This window comes from Manacus candei, unplaced genomic scaffold (assembly GCF_025592945.1).
Source record: "Manacus candei isolate 608988 ecotype Guabito, Panama unplaced genomic scaffold, ASM2559294v1 h1tg000031l, whole genome shotgun sequence".
NCBI classification, from domain to species: Eukaryota; Metazoa; Chordata; class Aves; order Passeriformes; family Pipridae; genus Manacus; species Manacus candei.
The window spans coordinates 954250-979077 of record NW_026138079.1 but is presented as its reverse complement, the minus strand read 5'-3'; the positions used below and the strand labels follow the sequence as shown (position 1 = coordinate 979077).

General features: G+C 48.5%; 1 protein-coding gene and 1 long non-coding RNA gene across 4 annotated transcripts in view; both read right to left on the bottom strand.

Moving 5' to 3' along the window:
* The window catches only part of LOC127472648 (trifunctional purine biosynthetic protein adenosine-3-like), a 28812-nt gene extending 7611 nt beyond the window's left edge, over positions 1–21201 (bottom strand). The window contains exons 1-15 of the mRNA XM_051791191.1: positions 19894–21201; positions 17858–17963; positions 15139–15287; positions 14408–14503; positions 13950–14124; positions 13386–13497; positions 12870–12929; positions 12212–12337; positions 11346–11433; positions 10772–10857; positions 10173–10341; positions 3434–3665; positions 3257–3351; positions 2409–2518; positions 480–678 (exon numbers count right to left, since the gene is read on the bottom strand). Coding sequence (XP_051647151.1) covers positions 480–678; positions 2409–2518; positions 3257–3351; positions 3434–3665; positions 10173–10341; positions 10772–10857; positions 11346–11433; positions 12212–12337; positions 12870–12929; positions 13386–13497; positions 13950–14124; positions 14408–14503; positions 15139–15287; positions 17858–17963; positions 19894–20122 — 2032 coding nt within the window. The 5' untranslated portion in view covers positions 20123–21201. The remainder of the gene's footprint in view (positions 1–479; positions 679–2408; positions 2519–3256; positions 3352–3433; positions 3666–10172; positions 10342–10771; positions 10858–11345; positions 11434–12211; positions 12338–12869; positions 12930–13385; positions 13498–13949; positions 14125–14407; positions 14504–15138; positions 15288–17857; positions 17964–19893) is intronic.
* On the bottom strand, positions 7194–9168 carry LOC127472702 (uncharacterized). Of its 3 annotated transcripts, none has more exons than XR_007905111.1 (3): positions 9035–9166; positions 8080–8324; positions 7194–7283 (listed from the first exon to the last, which is right to left on the bottom strand). It is a non-coding gene; the product is annotated as an uncharacterized LOC127472702 (long non-coding RNA). The 3 variants fall into 3 exon arrangements; XR_007905109.1 differs by lacking the exon at positions 7194–7283 and adding an exon at positions 7393–7592 and having other exon boundaries at positions 7920–8324; positions 9035–9168; XR_007905110.1 differs by lacking the exons at positions 7194–7283; positions 9035–9166 and adding exons at positions 7393–7592; positions 8931–9031 and having other exon boundaries at positions 7920–8404.
* Positions 21202–24828: the final 3627 nt, after the last annotated feature.

The following is a 24828-nucleotide window of genomic DNA, read 5'->3' as shown; positions in this document are numbered from 1 at the left end:
CAGGATATCCAGGAGAGCCACAGGACACACAGCCAAAGAAGCACTTTCAGATATATTTTAAAAATCCTTCTTGGTTTCTTACTTCACCTCAAGACTCCAACAAAGCTCCAGGAAGGAAGAAACATTTTTTTTATTATTATTTCGTGTACTTATGTGGCACCTCCTGGTTAGGACTGAGTATCAGAGAGGGAATGAGAACACTAACACTTGAAGAACGTGAAGCCTCCAGTTCTGTTCTGCTTTTTACAAGGATAAAGGAGCAAGAACTGGGGTCCAGATGCACAAATAGTGAAAACCATCCCTCTGTGCTGACCCTTTTACAAATAAGAAAGAATTTAAGCACAAAAGCTCAACTGTTTATGCACCAAACAGAACCCAACAATTCTAGTGCCAGGTGCTACCTCTGCCTCCAGAGTCCGTTTCTCTGGTGATAATTTCAACCTCAGTGTTCAAATCCCAGAGGAGAGGAGTGTTCCTACCCAGGAAAGCACATCCTGCACTCCTGCAGGCTTCAGCCATTCCTTCTTGGATTGTCTCAGTCACTTCAGCATCAAGTTTGCCACAGGCAAAATAACTGAGGAAGAAGAGGGGCTCTGCTCCGTGGGGCAGCAGGGCATTGACACACAGGGCCACCAGGTCCTGCCCGAGGGTGGTGTGTCTCCTGCAGGCTTGTGCCATCTGCAAAACATGGTGGGGAGGAGGAACAGGCAGAACCCACACATCAACCAGGCAAACAGAACCCCTCCTGTCTCTGGCAGGAATCACTGCAGGACACAAGTGCAGGAGAGGCCCTGGTGCATCACCCGGCTCGAACCAAGAGAAAACTGCTCAGCTTCTGGCAGAGAAAAACTGTTTTGGTTTCTTAAACACTGATTCAAATTCTGGCTCCAGCTACCCAGAAATTGCCATTTTGGGTTGGGGTTTTTTTTGTTTGCTTTTTGGAATATTATCATGGAATCATGGAATGGTGTGGGTTGGGAAGGGCCTTAAAGCCCACCCAGTTTCACCCCCTGCCATGGGCAGGGACACCTTCCACCAGCCCAGGTTGCTCCAAGCCCTGTCCAACCTGGCCTTGGACACTTCCAGGGATGGGGCATCCTTTGGGAAATCCATTCTGGGGCCTCCCCACCCTCCCAGCCAACAATTCCTTCCCCATATCCCATCTATCCCTGCCCTCTGGCAGTGGGAAGCCATTCCCCCTTGTCCTGTCCCTGCAGGACAAGGACAAAGTCCCTCTCCAGCCCTCCTGGAGCCCCTTTAGGCCCTGGAAGGTGTTTCCCAAAGCACAAACATTTCCCTCAGGAAAGCTGGTTTTCCCTGTGCAGAAAAGCCCCGGACAGGCAGATGGACAAGGGGCAGACACACAACATCAGTGAGTTCAGAGTGGGGACAGAGCAGAGCCTGAATGAAGGCTGGGCTGGGATTACAGGCCTGGCTGATCTCCCTGGTTGCTGGATTTAGGAGTGCTATGGAAACCACTCACCCTTTGGTGCATTACAGCACCTCCCTCCCACTGCTCCAGGAACAATTCCTAAAGCCATTGGCCAACTTTTTTTTGGCCAAGGAAGAATCTTGGGAACAGCCTGTGGAAACACAGTTGGGAATGTCTCTCTGCCAAGCAGTTGGAACAAAGACTCACAAGAGCCTGTACCAATCCATTTTTCATGCTCAGAGGTGTCCAAGGATGTAAGATTGCAAAAGACCTTCTGGATGATTCTCTGCAGTCTCCTGTTTATCATCCTGTTATTAAAGGTACAAGCACCAGCTTCAAACATGTGATGCTGCTGTGCTTGACCAGTGAAAGGAGCTTCGGGTCTCTCCTTTTCTGGTGGCTGAAAACCTTCTGGTTCAACATATAAAGATATCCCTGGCTCAATTTATCCTGATTCAATATATAAATATATCCCTGGCTCAGTTTATCCTGATCCAATATATAAATATATCCCTGGTTCAACTTATCCTGCGTGTTCTTGGGTAATTAAAACTCTTTATCTCTTGGCTTCTATTCCCCTTTAATGTTTATTTCCTCCATCCTTCCTTTCCCCAGTGCCCTGACAGTTACCAGGGAGAGGTAACTGTGCTCCCTCTGCACACACAGTTTGCTGAGCTGAGTCTGACAGTTCTCATTTCAACCCTCCCCGTCTCTCAAAGCCAAAGGACAGAAATTTTGGTTCTTAGTGCCTCAAGTGCTCACCTAAATTTTTGGTTTATTAGAATTTCATCACAAAATATCCACATTCTCAGTGACAGGCCTTGCTCAAATGATCATCTCCAAAGTTGAGATGCCCACTGCAGTGGGCTCAGGTGTATTTATGGTGCTCAGGAGGGTGCAGATGGTGTGACTGGCAGTGGCACTTAAAAGCCTTGGGAGGTAATACCAGATTTGCCACAGCTCAGTTACAAGTTACCTGCAGTTTAGCTCCAAGGCCTTTAGTTTGACACACCAGGATGGGATCCTCATAACCAGATGTCTTCAAGTCAAAGAAACCAGCAAAGCCTCCCAGTTCTGGGCGACTGCCTGCCAAGTACAAACACACCAAGGGTCATTTCCACGGCAAATAAAAAAACCCAAGACCCTCATCAAGACAAGAACTGCAAAATAGCACAGAATCCCAGAATCACTGGGGCTGAAAAGCCCTCCCAGCCCATGGATCCCCCCTGTGCCTCATCCCCACCTTGTCCCCCAGCCCAGAGCACTGAGTGCCACGGCCAGGCCTTCCTGGGACACCTCCAGGGCTGGGCACTCCAAACCTCCCTGGGCAGCCCCTGCCAAGGCCTCACCACCCTTTCCAGCAGGAAATTCCTCCTCCTGTCCCACCTGAGCCTCCCCTGGCACAGCCTGAGGCCGTTCCCTCTCCTCCTGTCCCTTGTTCCCTGGCAGCAGAGCCCGACCCCCCCCGGCTCCCCCCTCCTGTGAGGGGGTTGCAGAGCCAGAAGGTCCCCCCTGAGCCTCCTTTTCTCCAGGTTTTTTTTTAAACTATTATTTGTTTATTTATTCTGTTATTTCTATTCTATTCTTTTCTGTTCTGCACCTTGACAAAGCACGATCACCTCCAGGGGAAGCCAAGTATTTTTTAATTAATCATCAGAGGAGTGACAAGAAAGAAATGAGAGTTTTGTTTCTTTGTGGTGACCCCAGCCCAGCTTCCCCAGCTCAAGTTCAATGCCACAAATGCACTGCTCACTTCCTGGGGAGAAAAAAAATGCTGTTTCGTCCAATATACTGAGGAAATTCAAATATTCTCCCCAGTCTTACCTGACCTGGTACCACTCACAACTGATGCTTGTGGCAGGTGACACAGAACGTCCCTGGCTGCGGCTTCCACACGTCTCTCTTTGTACATCAGGGCCCTGTGGGGAGGAAGGGACGTGCTGGCAGCAGCAGGGACGTTTTCTGCAAGGGCCATCCCACAGAGGGCCTTTGCTTACATACAGGGGCTGTCGGAGCAGCCGCAGGCCCCGCTGGCCCACGTCCCTCCTGTACGTGGCTCCCTGGAAGTGGATGGTGGCCACGCCCCTGTTGGCTTCTGCCAGGGCTTCCAGCAAGTCCTCCCGGACAGCAGTGATGGAGAGCACTCTGCCACCACTCGTCACCACCCTGCCATCCCTCAGTGCTGTGCCACCATGGAACACCTGCAGCCCCAGGGCCTTGGCCTGCAGCAGCCCTGCAAAAGCAAGAGGAATCCTCTGAGGATTTTAAATCACACACTCTGGTGACAGAATCACAGAATCAAGGCTGGGAGAGCCCTCCAGGATCACCCAGTCCCACCCCAGCACCACCACAATCACCCCCAATCCATGTTCCCAAGGGCCACATCCAGACACCTCTGGGACACTCCCACACACAGGGACTCCACCACCTCCCTGGGACACTTATTCCAAGGCCTGATCACTCCTGCAGGGAGAAAGTGTTTCTGATCTCCAACCTGAACCTGCCCTGGTACAGTTTGAGGCCATTTCCTCTCCTCCTTTCCCTCTGGACATGGCAGCAGAGCCCGACCCCCCTCCCTGCCCCCTCCTGTCAGGGAGTTGGGGAGAGCAATGAGGTCCCCCCTGAGCCTCCTCTTCTCCAGATAAACCCCCCCAGCTCCCTCAGCTGCTCCTCACAGGACATGTTCCTCAGACCCTTCCCCAGCTCTGTTGCCCTTCTTTGGACAAAAGAGTGAAGACTGAAGTCTTTTTTTCAGTCAAGGGAGAACAACAATAACGTTTCCTACCTTTCCTTTCTTTGGAGAAACAGCACTTCCAGTGAAGGGCAGCCATGGGCCCAGGAACCCCTTCTGAGACACCCAATAAGTATCACAATATCCCAGAAGAGTTTGGGTTGGAAGGGACCTCAGAGCCCATCCAGTGCCACCCCTGCCATGGGCAGGGACACCTTCCACCAGCCCAGGTTGCTCCAAGCCCTGTCCAACCTGGCCTTGGACACTTCCAGGGATCCAGAGGCAGCCACAGCTTCTCTGGGCAACCTGGGCCAGGGCCTCCCCACCCTCCCAGCCAGGAATTCCTTCCCAATATCCCACCTAACCCTACTCTCTGTCAGTTTGAAGCCATCCCTTGTGTCCTGTCCCTCCAGCCCTTGGAAATAGTCTCTCTCCATCTTTCCTGGAGCCCCTTCAGGCCCTGCAAGGCCACAATCAGGTCACCCCAAAGCTTCTCCTCTCCAGGTTGAACAATCCCAGCTCTCCCAGCCTTTCCTCCCAGCAGAGCTGCTCCAGCCCTGGGATCCTCCTGGGGTCTGCTCTGGCCTCTCTCCAGCAGCTCCATGTCCTTGCTGGGCTGGGGACTCAAAGTAAGGGAACAGATCTCACAGGAGCAGAAGTGAGGGATCCAGGAGCCACATCAGGACACATCCCTGTCCTGTGCCAGGGAAAGCTGTGCTGTGTGTTGGAATTGTGAGTAATTTGTGCAGGACTTTCCTCGAGGAAATCACAATCCACAGCCATTTATTGCCTGGATTCTCCCCTCTCCCTGGCATTAAACCATCAGTGTCAATGTTACCCACTCCACACAATTCCCTACAACCCCTGGAACCGGTGCTCTACAAACACTCACAGAGCTGAGAGAAAAAAGCAAAACAGGGTTTTTTTTAGATTCCTGTTTTGAGGAGAGGAGAAGGGAAAAGGAGGAACTGCTGCCATCACCTGGAAAAAGCAAAACCAAACACAGTTTTCTCATCACTGCAGCTCGACAGATTCTCCAAGCAATAAAAGGGACCTTAAATACCTGGGGAGGGCACAGTGTGTGACACTGCCACAGCACTGCCCCGGCTGGCCTGGCTGCAATGGAAATCCAACCCCTTCCCTTCGTTTTTTTATGGAATACTCCACAATAAAATGTTTGTCAAGCCACTAAAATCATAGAATCACTGAATATCCTGAGCTGGAAGGGACCCGTAAGGACGATCATCCAGTTCAACTCCCGGCCTTGCACAGGACACCCCAACAATCCCACCCTGTCTAAAAATGTGGGAACCAATGTGAAAAGTAGAAACAAAACCTAATAAACCCCACAAAACTCCAAAGTGGAGTGTAATAAAAGAAGGGATTGGATTTCATTGATTTGAATGTCTTTTTTGTGAGTAACCAGCAGGGGGTCACCATATCCTAAGGGTATGGAAATCAGCTTGGAAACAGTGAAGTTCCTGAGTGTGACCAGCGGGAGGCAGCTCAGGACCAGCAGGATCCACCCGGTCCTGTGCTTTGGGTTTTCCAGTCCCAGAAATGCAGAGTTCCCCAGGATTTCACTGACAAACCAAAGCAAACAGTGAGGGGACTGGGAGGGAAGGAGAGTGAGGGAGGAGAGCATGGCAGCAGGAATCCTGACAGGGAAAAGGGACACAACAACCTTCTCCCAGGCAGATGGAGGGTCACTGCTGTGCTGCCAAAAATCAGATGGCCTTGATAGAAGACCCTTAATCAAGGATTGTGGGACTGGCAAGGCAAGAGCTGAGGGGGAAGGACACAGTTCTGCAACAGTTCCCTCTGTTTTTAAACATTTTAATAATCTTCACGAGATACGGAACTACCAGAATTTTAACAGAGGAAATAAATATTGCATATTAGAGGAATACTGAATAGCTACATTGAATAGCTATATGAATACTGAATATCTACATGAATACTGAATAACTACATGAATATTGAATATCTACACTAACTATTTGTATGGATATTGAATATCTATATGCCCCTGTTTCCAAGACCCGTTGGAGAAGGTGTCCCACAGGAATGATCCTGCCTGGCACAGAGACTGCACTGATGGAGGAGGTTGCACTTCCCCCCCCTCCCCCAGGTGTGGGCCCTCAAATCCAGCACTTTTCACCCCACAACTGCAGCCTTCAACCCCAAATCGGCCTCTGTCACCCCAAATCGGCCTTTTTCACCCAAAATCTCCAATTTTCACCCCCAAAATCTCCCTTCAGACATCAAAATCAACCTTTTCAATCCCAAATCTGACTCCAGACCCAAAAATCTGCCCCTTTCACCCCAAATCTGACTCTTTTTGCCTCAAATTTGCCTATTTCTGTTCCAAGATCTCCCTCCAGGCATCAAAGTCAGCTTTTTTAGTCCCAAATCTTCCGCCAGACCCCCAAATATGCCATTTTCACCCCAAATCTTCCTTTTTTACCACAATATTTGCCTGTTTTGCCTCAAAATCTCCTTCCAGTCACAAAAATATGCCATTTTCACCCCAAGTTTGTCCTTTTTACCTCAAAATTTGCCTCTTTTGTCCCAAATCTCCCTCCAGGCATCAAAACCTGCCCTTCTCACCACAAAATCTCCTCTTTCAACCCAAAACCTCCACCAGACATCAAAACCTGCTATTTTCACCCCCCATCTGCCTTTTCCATCTCAAAATATCCCTCCAGACTCCCCAATCTCCCCCTATTCCACCAAATCTGTCATTTTTACTCCCAAATTCCCCTCCAGACCCCGAAATCTGCCTCTTTCACCCCAATTCTGCCATTTCACCCCAAAATCTGCCTCCAGACCCCAAAAATCCACATTTTTTACTTAAGAATTTCCTCCCTGCCCCCCAAATTTGCCTTTCCTACCTAAAAGCCTGCCCACAGACCCCAAAATTCAATTCTTTTTTAACCTTGGAAATGTTGTCCCACCCCTCAAATTTGCATTTTCACCCCCAAATCTGCATTTTTACCTCAAAATCTGCCCCTTTTACCTCAGAATTTTCTCTCACATGCCAAAATTGGTCTCTTTAACCACAGATACGTTCCCAAAACCCAACTTTTGGCTCTTCACCTCAATAGCTGCCTTTTTTACCTCAGAAGTGTCTCTGACACCCCCAAACTTGCCTTTTATACTCAAAAATCTGCCCCTTTTACCTCCGGATTTCCTCCAACCACAAAAAATCTGCCTCCTTCAGCCCAAAATCGGAATTTTTTACCTCAGAAATGTTTCTGCACACCCTGAAATATGCCCCTTTCAACCCCAAACCCGCCTCAGCACCCCCAAATCTGCCTTTTTTAACCAAAAATCTGCCCCTTTTACCTCAGGATTTCCTCTCAACCCCTGAAATCTGCCTCTTCCACCCCAACATCTGCCACAGACCCCAAAATCTGAAATCTTTACCTCAGAAGTGTCCCCAACATCCCCAAATTTGGTTCTTTCACCCCAAAATCTGCCCCTTTTACCTCAGGATTTCCTCCCACTCTCCAAAATCTTCCTTTTTCCACCCAAAATCTTCTCCAGACCCCAAAATCGGAATTTTTTACCTCGGAAACGTCTCTCCACACAAAACTCTGCCCCTTTCAACCCCAAACCCGCCTCAGTGCCCCAAAATCTGACTTTTTAAACTAAAAATCTGCCCCTTATACATCAGGATTTCCTCTCACCCCCTGAAATCTGCCTCTTCCACCCCAACATCTGCCACAGACCCCAAAATCTGAATTTTTTTACCTCAGAAGTATCCCCCACACCCCCAAATTTGGCTCTTTCACCCCAAAATCTGCCCCTTTTACCTCAGGATTTCCTCCCACCCCACAAAAGCGGCCCTTTCACCACAGAAATGTCCCCACTCCCAATTTTGTCTTTTCACTTAAAAATCTGCCTTTTTTACCTCAGAAGTGTCCCCAACACCCCCAAATTTGCCTTTTTTACCACAAAATCTGCCCCTTTTACCTCCGGATTTCCTCCCACTCTCCAAAAGCTTCCTTTTTCCACCAAAAATCTTCTCCAGACCCCAAAATCGGAATTTTTTACCTCAGAAACGTCTCTCCACACCAAACTCTGCCCCTTTCAACCCCAAACCTGCCTCAGTGCCCCAAAATCTGCCTTTTTTAACCAAAAATCTGCCCCTTTTACCTCAGGATTTTTCCCCACTCCCAAAAATCTGCCTTTTTCCACCCAAAATGTGCCCCAGACCCCAAAATCAGAATTTTTACCTCTGTAATGTCTCTCCACACCCCAAAATCTGCCCCTTTCACCCCCAAACCTGCCTCAGACCCGAAAATCTGCCTTACCTCAGGAATGTGCCCCACACCCTCAAATTTGCCTTTGTTACTTCCAAAATCTGCCCCTTTTACCTCAGAATTTCTTCCCACTCCCCAAAATCTGCCTCTTCTACCCCCAAATCTGCCCCAGACTCCAAAATCTGAATTTTTTACCTCAGGAATGTCACCAAAACCCCCAAATTTGCTTTTTTTTACCCCAAAATCTGCTCCTTTTACCTCAGAATTTCCACTCACCTCCCAAAATCTGCCCTTTCATCACAGAAATGCCCTCATCCCCCAGTTTTGGTCTTTTCACTTAAAAATATTTTTTTACCTCAGAAGTGTCCCCCCACTTCCCCCAAATTTCCCTTTTTTACCCCAAAATCTGCCCCATTTACCTCAGGAATTCCTCCCACTTGCCAGAATCGGCCTCTTCCACCCAAAATCTGCCCCAGACCCCAAAATCGGAATTTTTTACCTCAGAAATGTCTCTCCACACCCCAAAATCTGCCCCTTTCAACCCCAAACCTGCCTCAGCACCCCAAAATCTGTCTTTTTTAACCAAAAATCTGCCCCCTTTACCTCAGGATTTCCTCTCACCCCCTGAAATCTGCCTCTTCCACCCCAACATCTGCCACAGACCCCAAAATCTGAAATCTTTACCTCAGGAATGTCCCCCACACCCCTAAATTTGCCTCTTTTATCCCCAAATCTGTCCCTTTACCTCAGCATTTCCTCCCACTCCACAAAATCTACCTTTTTCCACCCAAAATTTGTCCCAGATCCCAAAATCTGAATTTTTGACCTCAGGAATGTCACCAAAACCCCCAAATTTGCCTTTTTTTACCCCAAAATCTGCTCTTTTTACCTCAGAATTTCCACTGACCTCCCAAAATCTGCAGATTTCACCACAGAAATGCCTTCACTTTTGGTTTTTTCACTTAAAAATTATTTTTTTACCTCAGAAGTGTCCCACACTCCCCCCAAATTTGCCTTTTTTACCCCAAAATAAGCCCTTTTTACCTCAGGATTTCCTCCCACTTCCCAGAATTGGCCTCTTCCACCCAAAATCCGCCGCAGACCCCAAAATCAGAACTTTTTATCTTTGAAATGTCTCTCCACGCCCCATAATCTGCCCCTTTCACCCCCAAATCTGCCTCAGCACCCCAAAATCTGTATTTTTACCTCAGAAATGTCCCCCATGTCCCAAATTTGCCCTTTTTACCCCAAAATCTGCCCCATTTACCTCAGGATTTCCTCACCCTTCAAACCTCCCCTTTTCACCCCCAAATCTGAATTTTTTTACGTCATGAACATCTCTTAACACCCCTAAATCTGCCTCTCTCACCCCCAAATCTACCTCAGACCCCCCAAATAAGCATTTTGCAGTCCAAAATCTGCACCCACGCTCTAAAATCTGCACTGTGTTTTACCTCAGGATTACCCTTCACACCCCAAATCTGCCTTTTTCACCTCCAAATCTGCCTTTTTTACTTCAGGATTTCCCCCCACCCCCAGGTTCTGCCCTTTTCACCCTAAAATCCGCCCCAGACCCCCAAAATCCACACTTCTGACCCCCAAATTCCCCCCCCCCAATCTGCCTTTTCACCCCAAAACCTGCCTCAGCCTCCAAAACCTGCCCTGTCGCCCTCACAACCAGCGCCCACGCCCCCAAATGTGACCTTTTTACCCCAAACAATGACCACCTTCCCACGGTCACCTGTCACCTCCATGCCTCTGTCGCAGTCCCCCGGGTATCCTGCGCTGGCCATGACCATGCACACGGCCGTGCTGCTCTCCGACCAGGCTGGCATGAAGCTGCAGAGTTTGCCATCAATCGTTGCCTGAATCACTTCATAGAAATCATTTTTAAGCAGGGGAAGAATTACCTGCAGAAAATTTTCACAGTAACAGAAGATTTATTTTGCTGACTTGCTGAAGTTCGACTGAGGGGAAATTCAATCAGTAGAATAAAAGTTGTATGTGCTGAGCCAGCAGATTGGGAAACTGTGGGTGAGCATTTAATTTGCAGCGTTTTTTGGCACCATAAGTTTAGACACATGAGATGTGAACTTATGTCGAAGGAACATGCATTTAGGCCCAGCCCATTCTGCTTCTACTCAGAAAAACAAAAATCTGAGGAACAGTTCTTTAACTTAAAGCCTTTAACTAACAATTTGCAGGAGCTGATCAGCCAAAGTTTAAAGTTACCTCATACATTGTCTAAGATGTTTGTATCCAGATCTTTCCCTAGAGATGTTACAGCAGTCAGATATAAAAGTGTGAAGCATCTTTAATTACCCAGTACGTTCCACTTACCTGGCACTGGGGATCCCCAAACTGACACTTAAAGTTTAAAATCTTCACCCCCTCTTTGGTCAGCATTAAACTTGTTTGTAGCACACCTGGACAGAGAGAACACAGCCAAGCAAAGGAATTGAAACATTTATTGTTTTCAAGGACTCCTTTAAATGCAACACATTACTTTGGAGTGTGGGAATAATTTCTGCAAATCATAAGGAATTAGGAGCAAGGCACTGAGTGACATCTGTGGGCATCACCTGCCTTTGCCAAAACAACCTGCACATAAAGATGTGAGGAAAACGTACACTGGAGTGAACACTATGACTGAACTTCAGTATAGGTTATGCCCTGAACTATGAATATGTTTTAATTGCAACTATTCAATAAAATTTAGTGTGTTTCATGGAGAAATGACCAAAGTTCTTCTCTCCAAAGGAAGAGCTATAAACCAAATGAGTGAGGTACGAAAAATGAACAGCTGCTGGTTTGGTTTTTAAACAAATACTATTTGGAATTCAGAAGCAACCTCTGACAATGGAACTTACCTGGATGGGACTGTGCCTTGGTTAGCAGCTGAGTGGTTACTTACCCACATAGGCTGTTCCTTCTTGTCTCATACTGTCAACAACGTGCTGGAGGATTGCACCCCTGATCTGCTCTAGAAGAACTTCTGGAACCTGACAACCAACATCAAACTGGTTGGGATGGTGACGACACTGGCTGGACTTGCTCATAGGACCTGGAAGGACTGGGGTGAGGAAGGGCCTGTTTGCTGCTGTCCCACCCCGACCCGTGAGCCCCTTCCCTTGGGCTGCTGCTGCCTGAAGGATGGACACACCAATCCTCTGCCTCCCAAGGTTTTTTGGTTGGTTTTTAAGGAGGTCTGAGACTGGCAACCTGGGCTGTACACAGGCAGACTTGGAGAAAGCCACACTAATAATGTGTGTGAGCAGTGTATTTACAGCAAGCCTGCAAAGCTTTAAGAACCAACAAGAACCCCAAGGTTATGTTCACAGAGACCCTGGGCACACAAGGGATTTTGCAGGAATTTTTGAAGTGATGCAAATGGGAGCAGAGAAACACCAAGTCTGGGAATACTGGAAGAGGTAGAAGAGAGGCCATTCCACAGAACACTGGTTAAATTAATTAAATCCTAAAGAATGATTATTAATGTTTGAGCCCTGTAATCAATCCCAGAAGAAATCTGGATAGAAACAAGAACTGGAACAGGCTCCCCAGGGCAGTGGGCACGGCCCCAAGGCTGCCAGAGCTCCAGGAGGGTTTGGACAACGCTCTGAGGGACAGGGGGGATTGCTGGGGTGTCCTGGGCAGGGCCAGGGTTTGGACTGGATGAGCCTTGAGGGTCCCCCCCAGCTCAGAACATTCTGTAAGATTGTAAGATTGGACCCTAAAGAAAATCCCTGGAGCACAGGCTGAGCAGGAGCAGGGCCCTACCTGAGGGACTGGACAATAGGCTCCCATCCCTCCAGTGTTGGGGCCCTGGTCCCCATCCAGTAACCGCTTGTGGGCCTGGGCCGGGGGCATGGGAGCGATGGTGACACCGTCCGTGAAACACGAGCACTGTGAGGACAAACACACAACAGGAACGGTGACAACGGCCTGGCCCGAGGGACAGCCACTGCTGGTCACAGCCCGGGGCTCAGTGCTGCTGGGAAATGTGGGAATCACAGCATCCCAGACTGGTTTGGGTTGAGGGGACCTTAGAGGTCATCTTGTTCCACTCCCTGCCATGAGCAGGGACACCTTCCACTAGAGCAGGCTGCTCCACGTTGTTCCAATTACCAAGACAAAGTCCATATAAATATGTTTTAGGTCTCTTTAGGAAAGATCATTTCCCACCAAAAATAATCACCATAATTGCCATTTTATGGCTAATGTAGAAGAAAAACCTAGGACAGCATGCATTGATTACTATGACATCATACTGATATATATAACATGCAATCTAAGCCATGTATGTATACATATATTTCTCAAAGTGCAAATAAAACAAAACACCAACTACTTGAAACAATAAACTCGTGTGTTTATGCAGGAGCAGAGCAATGATGCCAAAGAATAAAAGCACAACATCACCCCATCAATCACATACAGAAAGTTCTTCCCCTTGAAGAAGTTCTTCAATAACAACCATCTCTCCAAACATTCTGTCCTGTAAAAAACAAAACAAGACCAAACAAATCCCCAATTAGCAAACAAGAATCAGCTGGCTAAATTCTCTCTTCAGTTTCTTTTAACAGAAAAAACAATGTATCTTAGAAGTCTCAGCTTTCTTAAATGCTGATGTGTTGGGCACAGCCAATGGCACTTCATTTGGAGACAAGGAAGCCACACTGAAATGCACTTTAGCAGGCCCTGGGAGCCAAGGAAAAATTAAAATTTGGAGGAGCAGGGCAGTGGGACTCAGGACTGGAGCAGGAGTTCAGTCACCAAATCTCCAAGCCCTGTCTGGGGCACACAGGAAGAGTCTGAGGAGGACACCCAGAGAAATTCTCAAATGGGCAAGTTTCTCCCCAAAGTATTCGCCTCCTGTAGCTGGAATGACAAACTCACAGACTACAGAACATCCTGACTTGGATTCCCAGTGGTTAATTAGGGATTTATGCACCTGCATGATCTCCTGGGCAGCTCTGCAGGCCTCCTCCTTGCTGGCTGTGATGGTCACCTCCTTCCTGGCCGCAGGGCCCCTCGCCCGCACCACTCGTGCAGGGAAGTCCGTGCTTCAAGGAGAGCAAAGGGAGGTTCAGGCACCGCTTCTGCATCCAGGGAAATCCTCATTTTTCACCTCAATGCCTCCCATAGTCTTACTTTTTTTCCCCCCGAGTGCTTGAAGAACAACAACGCATCAGAAAAACGTAATTTTTTTTGTCTTTTAAATGGTTTATTAAGCATCCTGTGGGAGCTGATGGAAGGGAAGAAGAGCTGGGATCTGTGAACACAAAACCAACCTACTTCAGTTCACAGAATCATAAAGTCACAGACTCGTTTGGGTTGGGAGAGACCTTAAAGATCATCCAGTGCCACCCCCTGCCATGGGCAGGGACACCTTCCACTAGCCCAGTTTGCTCCAAGCCCATCCAACCTGGACACTTCCAGGGACTTCCACTACCCTGGGTGAAGGCCAGATGCACACAGAACTTGGCAGAGGAGCTTCCAGTGTCCCAATATTCACCTGGTGATAAACCTACAGGCTTCCTGGGCGTTGCTGAAGGCTTTCCATCGTGCTGTTGGGATCCCGTGTCGATCCAGAAAGGCTTTAGTGAGGCTGGTGTTGGATGCCAGCCGGGCTGCCTTGGCAGACGGGCCAAAACACCGAACTCCTGCCGCCCTCAAGTCATCCACAATCCCTGAGCACCAAAAACAGCACAGGAACCAAGGGGACCCCTTGGAAACATGAAGTCATTCGACAAAAGGAAATTCTCATCATTATTCCAGCCCTGGTACACTTTTCCTTGTCTCAAATAATTAATTAATCCTTAAATGAGGTTCTGAACATCCGTGACCTGTTTCATGGGGCAGTTAAGGAGCTCTTTAGCTCTGTACATTACCAAGCACTGTCACAGTTACCCCCCCATTTTAAATCAGAATTTAAGGTGCTGATTTTTTTCTGTCAATTTATTTCAGCCTTACCAGCTACCAACAGAGCTTCCTCTCCAACTAACACAAGTCCAATGTTGTGATCTTTGCAGAACTGGGTAACAATTGTGTGATTGCTCACCAAGACAGCTGAAAAGGAAAACAAAATATAATTAAATGATCACTGTAAAGCCTAAATAAGAGATAGGAGATGAGAATACCTTTGTTCCATCTCCCTATTTCAAATAATGAAACAGCCCATGAAGGGCAAAATAAAACAATGATTTAATAATTAGAGTCCAAAAGGAGCAGTGAACATTACCACTTTGCACTACTGTTTTTAATACACATTGCTAACTTATTACATCTATTTTATTTATTTGTCACATGTAACCAAGATAAACTTTTAAAAGCTGCTTATCATAACAATAACAGCATTGAAAAATAAAACTATAAGTTCAGAAGGAAACTCAATGTCAACATCTGAGCAAAGGTTTACCCAAAGCCAGGGCACGAGCTAAATTTCACTGGGCAGCCTGGGCAAACACTGGGGGAGTTTCTACTCAGAGTTTAGAGCTTTGAGCCCTCTATTCCAGGGTTTTTCAGAAAAAATTACACTGAAAAAAGTAAATATGTGCCTAAAATAAGCTGTGGCACCAGTAAAAGGAAAGAGCAACTGTTACCTCACACCACCTCAGGACTGCTGTGGGTGGCTTTGATTCAGTTCCTGCACCAGCAGCACTGATGGTCTGGCACAAGATTTTATTTTATATCCCCCCTATTACCTGAATTGGAAATTTTTCCATTGTCAGCTGTTCCTGCATTTCCTGGAGCCACAAACACGTGTTTGACATGTGGGGACTGGGCCAACTTCCAGGCCAGGGCGTGTTCTCTGCCCCCACCGCCGATGACCAGCACCCGCTGAGCCATCAACCTGTGGGACACAACCATCAACTGTGGGACACAACCATCAACTGTGGGACACAACCATCAACTGTGGGACACAGCCATCAACTGTGGGACACAACCATCAACTGTGGGACACAACCAGCACCTCCATCACTGTGGGACACAACCATCAACTGTGGGACACAACCATCACCTCCATCACTGTGGGACACAACCAGCACCTCCATCAACTGTGGGACACAACCATCAACTGTGGGACACAACCATCAACTGTGGGACACAACCATCAACTGTGGGACACAACCAGCACCTCCATCACTGTGGGACACAACCAGCACCTCCATCAACTGTGGGACACAACCAGCACCTACATGAACCTGTGGGACACAACCATCACCTACATGAACCTGTGGGACACAACCAGCACCTACATGAACCTGTGGGACACAACCAGCACCTACATCAACTGTGGGACACAACCAGCACCTACATCAACTGTGGGACACAACCAGCACCTACATCAACCTGTGGGACACAACCAGCACCTCCATCACTGTGGGACACAACCAGCACCTCCATCACTGTGGGACTTGAACTGTCACTGACATCACTATTTATTGCACACACTCAGGTAAAAATCCCCAAAATCTCTGGGTTGTGTCCCCCAGTTCTGATTTTTCAGCGATATCAACCCAGTTTGTGTCAGAGAGGCACCTGTTGGCCACCGATCCCAAAAGGGACCGACCAGCAATGCCACTGGGTGGACACATGGGGCACATCTGGTTTAAAAACTGACAACAAAACCACCGGGAATTTTTTCCCTCTTGTTCCAACACAGTCAAGGTTCCATCTCTTAAGTGTCCCCAGGCTGGAAGTTATCTTGCCATGAGTAGGTCTCATCAAGTCCTCTGCACAACTACACAGGACAGGACTAAAAGTGTCCTACAAATGCTCTAACAAATATATTTATTATAAATTTCTATACAAATAAATAATAAATACAGAGAGAATTAATACATATAAGTAAATATATAATAAAGGAATCTAGAATTTTATCATTTTATCATATTAATATTATGATATTAATAAGTCTATTTCAATCTGAACACTAGGATCAGTCTAGGAGCTTTTAAGAGTGCAAACGCTCTCATAAATATATTATTATATATTTTTATACAAATTTATAATAAATAAATATAGAATACATAAATACAGGATCAATAAATATATAATAAATATGTGATAAATATACAATAAAGAAATACACAATAAAGAAATGTACCATTTATAACTCCACTTCATATTTAATAAATCTATTTCAGTCTGACCACCGGGGTCAACCCTGGAGATCTGAAGAGTGCAAATACCCTGGGAATAAATGGCAAAGGGATTTCAGGGCAGATTTTGCACTCTGACAGTTGCTGAGAAGAAATTCCAGCAGAGCAGCAGCTCCATAAAAGCACCACTGTTCATCTCACTGCCACACTGACATTTAAAGCAGCTCCTCAGAATGTTTCTTGGCAAATTAGTTGGGATTTATTTCAGCAATGTTATCACAGGTCACATCTGCAAACTCCATTTTCTGATTGTGGGCAAATGTCAGGGAGAAGCCCCCCCAGAACGTGACCTTTGAGGGAGATGCTGCTGGATACAGCAGTCCTTGCCCAGGACAGGGATCATAAATTAGAGTCCCATAAAGCCCAGCTCTGCAGGCAATGCCAGCTCTGCTCTCCTGAGAAATCAGAGCCACTGGGTAAATTCATTGCACAGCTCCCAAAGGCACACGGAGCTACATGGGGACACTGAGGGATAATATTCCAGCAAAGATGTTCATCCTTGGAGCTCCTGAGACTGTATCACATCATCTTAACCTGACACAAAATCAAATTTCACTCTACATCCTTCATCATTCTTGAATTGCCCAAGTACAATAGCTGGAACTCTCACAGCCTGGCCCTGGGGACTGAAGACTTCTGGGGGTTATTTAATTTCTAATCATTTCCTACTATTTTACTATTATTTTAATTTGGTTTTCTAATATTGTAATATTACCTTAATTTATAATCCTAGTTTTCTAATATATCTAATATACACACTTTGTCTCATGTAACTAGCCACTATTTCAGGCTTTGTCCTTCCTTTTGTCACTGTTTGACAACTAATTGCTGGAAGTTGCTGTGAATTGAAAAGTAAAGGGTTACAACTGCCCTGTCTCTAAGGAAGGCACTGACATTTCTCTGCAAAGCTCCAGTGTGCTACAACTGCTTTTCGTTCGAAGCAAAGTGTTCTAAAAAGCACCTTCCCCCCCTTAATTTCACAAGTCCCTGAAGTTTTCTATAGCAGAACGAATTCAAGTTCCTGACTGGGTAGAGAGTGAAACTCACCTTTCCATCCCACACCAGAGTGAGGACACTGAGGATGCTTTTTGCAAAGCAAAGCAAAAGCTGGAAGAAAAGAAAGCTGGAAAGACAGTTGGTCCAGAGGAAAAGCTGGAGAGAGGGACAGAATGTGCTGGAAGAAAAGAAAGCTGGAGAGACAGTTGGTCCAGAGGAAAGGCTGTGGAGAGGGACGAATCCCTGGATTATTTTCTCTTACCACGTCACACTCTGCTGTTTGTCCACACAAAAGGCTGAGGAGTCCTCCAGAAGGATTAGAGCTTTTCCTTCAGTTCCTGCTTCAGATGCAAGTAATTCCTGATCTCCTAAAGCCAAGGATGAGGGCGAGTGAGTGAAGGAAGCAGCCACACCTGCATCCTGTGCCCCTGGATCCTCCCACCTCCCAGGAGGATGCCCAGCAGGATCCCTCAGTGCCTCCCACCCTTTGAGTCCTCCCCACACCCTCGGCAACGTGGATCCTCCTCCTCTCTCTGCGTTTTCCTTCCTTAACAGCACAAACAGCCCCTCCCAACCACCCCGTAAATAGGATTCAGTGCTAGGGAAAAAAAGGAAAAAGCAGCTCCAGTGTGGTGTCACAAAGCTGAGCTCATCACTCAGATCCCATGGGAGAGCAACTTCATATCCTCTGGCAGGTAGAGGAACTCAGGGATGAAGAGGAATCGCAGCTTTCTGGTGTCCAGCTCAACAGAAACACTCCAGTTAAACCTGCACACACAGACCTGTTCTGCCTCAGAAATCCTCCTGATTTCATGCATTTGTTCTATAACTTGCCCTGGCATTTCCCCCACGACATCAAGGCCATCATTCCCTTGCTGCAGGTCCAGGTCAGGCAGCATCGTGGCCAGAATTTGTGATGTTCACTCACAGAAAACAGAGATTCAGGCCAGTGGATTAGATGGAGATGGAGTTCTGTGTTCCAGTACAGAGCTCTTCATCTGACCAAGCTGGACTGATAGCCCAGACTGCAAAGGCTCCAGATGGGACTCCCATAAACCAACACAACAGTGATGCAGTTCAAACTGCATCAAGATTATTTCAAAACCGACCACTTTTTTCAAAGTTGAGCCTTTCAAGTTTTCACTTTGCAGGTGAACATTCCCTTAGTTTCAAACCAATGCTAAGGGCTAAACTGAATTCAGACCAGAAACATTTCTGAGAGCTTTTATTTCAGGCAGCAAAGAAGCACTGGCACAATCCTTTATCCCACACCACCTCTGGATTTCTCAAACCAGTATTCAGCCTCAGGGCTTTTACAAATTTACCAGCCCAAACTACCACCACCTATGGGAACAAAAGCAGAGAAAAAGAAGAGAGGAGAAGGCAAGAAAGAAGAGTTTGTCCAAAGGCTTGAAAATAGAAAGAGGACTTAAGAGGTCTAGTCCAGGCAAAGTGGTTTGACTCCTCTTTTCCTTTCTTTCCTGGGTGTCCTTGCTCTGTCCCCTCCCTGATCCAATTCCTTTCAAATGAACCATCCCTTCTCTGGAATGTTTCCTTGCACCCCAAACCCGCTCCTCACACCCTCAGCACCCCCAGACCCCTCCTCACACCCTCAGCACCCCCAAACCCGCTCCTCACACCCTCAGCACCCCCAAACCCGCTCCTCACACCCTCAGCACCCCCAAACCCTCTCCCCACACCCTCAGCACCCCCAAACCCTCTCCTCACACCCTCAGCACCCCCAGACCCGCTCCTCACACCCTCAGCACCCCAGACCCGCTCCTCACACCCTCAGCACCCCCAAACCCGCTCCTCACACCCTCAGCACCCCCAAACCCTCTCCTCACACCCTCAGCACCCCAAACCCTCTCCTCACACCCTCAGCACCCCCAAACCCGCTCCTCACACCCTCAGCACCCCCAAACCCTCTCCTCACACCCTCAGCACCCCCAAACCCTCTCCTCACACCCTCAGCACCCCCACACCCCGAGGCAGTTCCCCCCCCCCGCACCCCCCGCGCGCTCCCGCCGTTTCCCGCCCCGCCCCGCCCCGCGCGCCCCCTCAGGCGCCCTCAGGGGCTGCCCAGGGGAAAAGACCCACAAAAACCGACAAAGAAACCGAAAACTCAACCGGCCCAACGCTCGCCTCTCCCCAAAACCATCCCTTGCATTTCATTTCGCGGCCACTGCTGCGCCTGGCCTGGCTAAAGGCAGAAACGACTCAAAGGGCCACCTGGCCTCAAACTCCCCTCTTTCAAATGCAAACCTTTCCCGTCCAAGGAGTCACAATAATACAAACTTGCATCCTGACAGATCGGCATCTGCTTTTCCCTGTCGCCCTCCGGCAGAAGCGCCGCTGGCCGCGGGTCGGAGCCCGAGGGGTCGCTCCCAGTCCTCCCCAGTGCCCGCAGCGCCTCCCCCAGCAGGGAGGGAGCGGGAGAGACCCGGGCAGAGTTCTGGGGCTGGGGGAGCAGGGCCGGGCTGGGCCGGGAGGGACCCCAAAGCTCGGCCGGTGCCACCCCTGCCATGGCCAGGGACACCTTCCACAGCCCAGCTTGCTCCAAGCCCCGGCCAGCCCCGCCTTGGGCACTGCCAGGGATCCAGGGGCAGCCACGCAATCTGGGGCAGGTTTGCCAGGAAGGCTTTGGCGCTGGGAACAGCTTGTGCAGAATTCCCCTATTCCAGTCCTCAAGTTGCTGAGAAGGACTTAAGAATGAATGTACTGTCCATTTACATCACCTTGAACTATTCCTCAGTAAAATAGTCCTACTGGAAGGTGGCTGCTTTGGGGTTTTTAAAGCCTTTGTAATAATGAATCATTATGCATCAGGCCACACTGTTTCTCCTAAGACAAGGTCACCTTATTTCAGTTGCTGTGAACGTCTTGTTTCCTCAGTCACCCCGGGTGAAATAATTCTACTTACAGACATTTTCCAGTTAGGCCAAAGTGCTTCAAAGGTGTCCCCTGGGTGAGGATTTGGGCAGTTGCAGCCTCGGTCACCACGGGGGCCCTGCCGGGTTTGGGCTGGGCAGTGTGGGACACACAGGAGACCGTGGTTGTGCCAGGGAAATGAGGCAAGAAGGAATCCAGGGGTTTTAACGTTTCCCTGCGTGCTGTCCCATTCCTGAGAGGTGCTGGACAAGAGGGAGACGGGTCAGGAAATCTGGACATGAGACTCTCTTCCCTCTGGCCCCGATCTCTGCTCGCTGGGAGCAGGGACAGGACCCAGGGAAGGGCTGGAGCTGGGACAGGGCAGGCTCAGGGTGGATCTCAGGACAAGGTTCTTCCCCCAGAGGGTGGTGGGCACTGCCCAGGCTCCCCAGGGCAGTGGGCACGGCCCCAAGGCTGCCAGAGCTCCAGGAGGGTTTGGAAAATGTTCTCAGGGACGGGGGGGATTTATAGTTATAGTTATTTAATCATTAATATAATTAATATAATGACATATTTTCTTAATTCTTAAAACAAACTAAGTGTGGACATTCCTGTGTTAGTTCTGGGCCTACTCTAAAAGCACAGGTCAGTGGCTTTGGGACAGAGGGGAAGGGTGAAAGGGAAGAGAGAAAGGAAGAGATGAGTTAAAGAGGGAGAGAGAGAGAGAGAAAGAAAAAGAGATCATCCATTCTGGTTCCAGTGTCAGTGCAGCTCACGGGAGGTCAGTCTGGAATCCAGTGTCAATCCAGCTGATGGGATGTCAGTCCTTGTTCCAGCATCAATCCAGCTGAAGGGTTGTCCAGGGTCCTGGATTTGCTGGGGGGACCTTTTCATGGCCAGGGTTCCCCCCACCCCGAAGGTGGATTTCTCACTTGTGTGCAAATTTCTCACTTGTGTGCAAATCACTGGTGGTAGAATCATTTGCATGTGCAGCTGCTGGTGGAATTGAAGCTTTAACTGGGCGAGTTCTGCCCTCCCCCAGCACCACCACGCTCACCCCTAATCCCTGTCCCCAGGGGACACATCTCTGTGGGCACACCAGGCTGACTTTTATCACCCCCTGGCTTCACACACAGCAATAAAAAGCGGGACCTGAGAAGCTGAAATGGGAGGAACAGCTTTAATTTTTGACAAGTCTCTGCTGGGGATCCAAACCCTCCCTGCAGAAAGACGTCCAGCTTGGCAGGGCTGAGACGTTTCCTCGCTGCTCACACAGCAAGCCCTTCAATTGCAGGGAGCAGGGGGAGCCTGCAGAGGTTTGCCCTTTATCCCAGGCCCGCTTCCCTTGGTCCAGATGCCTCCCTCTCTTCTTCCCTGCTTCCCTCTCTTTCTGCCATGCCTTCCTTCCCTTCTTCTTTTCTTCTTCCCTTCTTCTTCTTCTCCTATTTCTCCTTCTTCATCTTGTCCTTCTTCTCCTTCTCCTTCTCTGTGGTGGGTTGACCTTATCCGGGCACCAGGTGCCCACCCAGCCGCTCTATCCCTCCCCTTCCCAGCCCAACAAGGGAGAGAGTAAGGTGGAAAACAAGTCGTGGGTGGGGAGAAGGCAGTTTATTTAAAGCAAAAAGTAAAGCTGAGGGACTGGAGCACAAGTGCTGTGAGGAGAGGCTGAGGGAGCTGGGGGGGCTCAGCCTGGAGAAGAGGAGGCTCAGGGGAGACCTCCTCACTTTCTACAACTCTCTTTTCCCAGGCAACCATCAGCAAGACAAGAGGGCTGGGTCTTCACCTGTGCCAGGGGAGGGTTAGGTTGGAGATTAGAAAGAATTTCTCTGCAGAGAGAGTGCTCAGCCATTGGAATGGGCTGCCCAGGGAAGGGGTGGATTCTCCGTCCCTGGAGGTTTTTAAAAAGAAACTGGATGTGGCATCAGTGGAACTGATTCTGTGATTCTGTGATTCTATGATTCTTCTTCTCTTCCTTCTTCATTCTTCTCTTCATTCTTCTTTCTTCTTTCTTCTTTCTTCTTTCTTCTTTCTTCTTTCTTCTTCTTTCTTCTTTCTTCTTTCTTCTTTCTTCTTTCTTCTTTCTTCTTTCTTCTTTCTTCTTTCTTCTTCTCTTCTTTCTTCTTTCTTCTTCTCTTCTTTCTTCTTTCTTCTTTCTTCTTTCTTCTTTCTTCTTTCTTCTTCTCTTCTTTCTTCTTTCTTCTTTCTTCTTCTCTTCTTTCTTCTTTCTTCTTCTCTTCTTTCTTCTTTCTTCTTCTCTTCTTTCTTCTTTCTTCTTTCTTCTTTCTTCTTTCTTCTTCTCTTCTTTCTTCTTTCTTCTTTCTTCTTTCTTCTTTCTTCTTTCTTCTTTCTTCTTTCTTCTTTCTTCTTCTCTTCTTTCTTCTTTCTTCTTTCTTCTTTATCTTTCTTCTTTCTTCTTTCTTCTTTCTTCTTTCTTCTTTCTTCTTTCTTCTTTCTTCCTTCTTCCTTCTTTTTTCTTCTTTCTTCTTCTCTTCCTTCTTCTTCTCTTCTTTCTTCTTAGAATCATAGAATCAGCTGGGTTGAGAGATCATCAAGTCCAACTCTTGATCCACTACCGCTGCGGTAGTGCCACATCCATCTTCTCTTCCTTCTCCTTCTTCTTCTCCTCCTCCTGCTCCTCCTCCTCCTTCTTCTTTTACTTCCTCTTTTCCTTTTTCTCCTCCTTCTCCTTTATCAAATCATCACTGTCCACTTCCTCAGGCACGTTACAATTTCTGAGTTAAGCAAAGGGGAGAGAAAAAGCCACAATAGAAAGAGCTGAACATCAGCAGGGGATCAGCTCAGAGCTAAGAGCAGGCTGCAGATGTTCCCTGGAATGTGGCATTCCCGGGACTGCGCCTCAGGGCTCGGGGAGCAGAACCACTTCTGCACAACTGCTCCGTTCCCTCCGCCACCTTCCCACCCTTCCCACGCGCCTCGCACTGCACCCACGGCTGCTCTGGCTGCTTTCTGCCAGGGAAAACCAGCACAGCTTGCCCATCAAAGGCTCCTGCTCAGCACTCGGGGGAAACCAACCACAGCCACAGCCTGGCAAGGCCTTTGCTCTCCCTGGCCTTGCCACTCCCTGCATCTCCTCACCTGGCACAGCCAAGGGACATTCCTCCTCCTTCTTCCTCTGCAGCTCCTTCCCGTCATCACTCAGCTGCTCTCCCAGGGCTGCTCTGCTGAGTCAAAAAGGACAAGATTTTAAAAGACCACCTTAAATAAGACAGTTCTAGCACAGAAAGCACCTTTACAAACTCCAGGGACAGAAGAAGTGGAGGAACACTCCGATATTTCTACTCGCACCACAGTGCAAAAACCCCATTTGGGGCTGCATTTGGTTCCTGCTCAGGGCTCCTGCTGCAGCTCAGTGAGCACCAGAGCTGGCACAGCCAGCAGGGACAGGGGAGGGAGAACAACCAGCCCCACGGGTGAGGGGCAGGTCAAGGCTGCCCCTCGTCAGGGGGTGGAATTCACCTCCCAGGAACAAAGGGCTGAGGAACCGAGTCAGTCCCTCCCTGCCTGGCTTCTTCCAACGCCTGCACCCCCCAGGGCTGCACTGACACCAGAGTGTGTGCAGAGAACTAGGCTGGCCCAGAGGGCTGGGATCCAGATCAGCTCTGAAGCCAAGCCATGGATTTCTGGGCCGGGCAAAGGAAGCAGCACAAGGGCAGAAAGGAGCAGCCATGCAGGGATGGGATCCCATCCCTCTTGTGGGGAGGCAAGAGGTGCAGGACACCCTACAGTGCTCAGGAAACGACGGCATCGGGTCTGTGTTTCTGTTCTGGGCTGGAAAGTTACCTTCTGAAAGCCTGGAGCACTCCTGGCAGAAAAACCTTTGGAGAAGCCCTTGCAAGTGTGGTATCCCTGTGCCCACATGACAAGTGTGGGGGAAGACAGCTGGGGGGAAACCAGAGAAAAGGGGGAAGTTACATTCCCATGGAAACAGAAGGTGGAACAGTACTGAAGTTACAGGGGGAAATGCAGTTGCTGCTTCCTGCATGGAATGTGGTCGGTACACGGGGAACATATTCCAGGATGATTCCTCACACAACACATCACACTCTCCCATTGGGAAAGAACCCAAATCCATGTGTGCTGAAGGATTTTATCTCCAGCTTCAGTTTGCAAGTCAGTATCCTCAATTTCTAAACCCCCAGGAAAAGCAAGTGTTAGGGCTCATGGGAAGAGAGTGTCTCCTCCTCTATGGGCACGTGGTCAAAGCAGCCCCAAAAGGAGCAGAGAGACAAAGCTGACTGCTGGGGCAGGAAGTGACAGGAACCAGCCTGGTCAGTCCCACTGACTGGTACGGATCTGTGGAATGGGAAAAACGTTCCTGTTCGCAGTTGGGAAGGGAAGAAA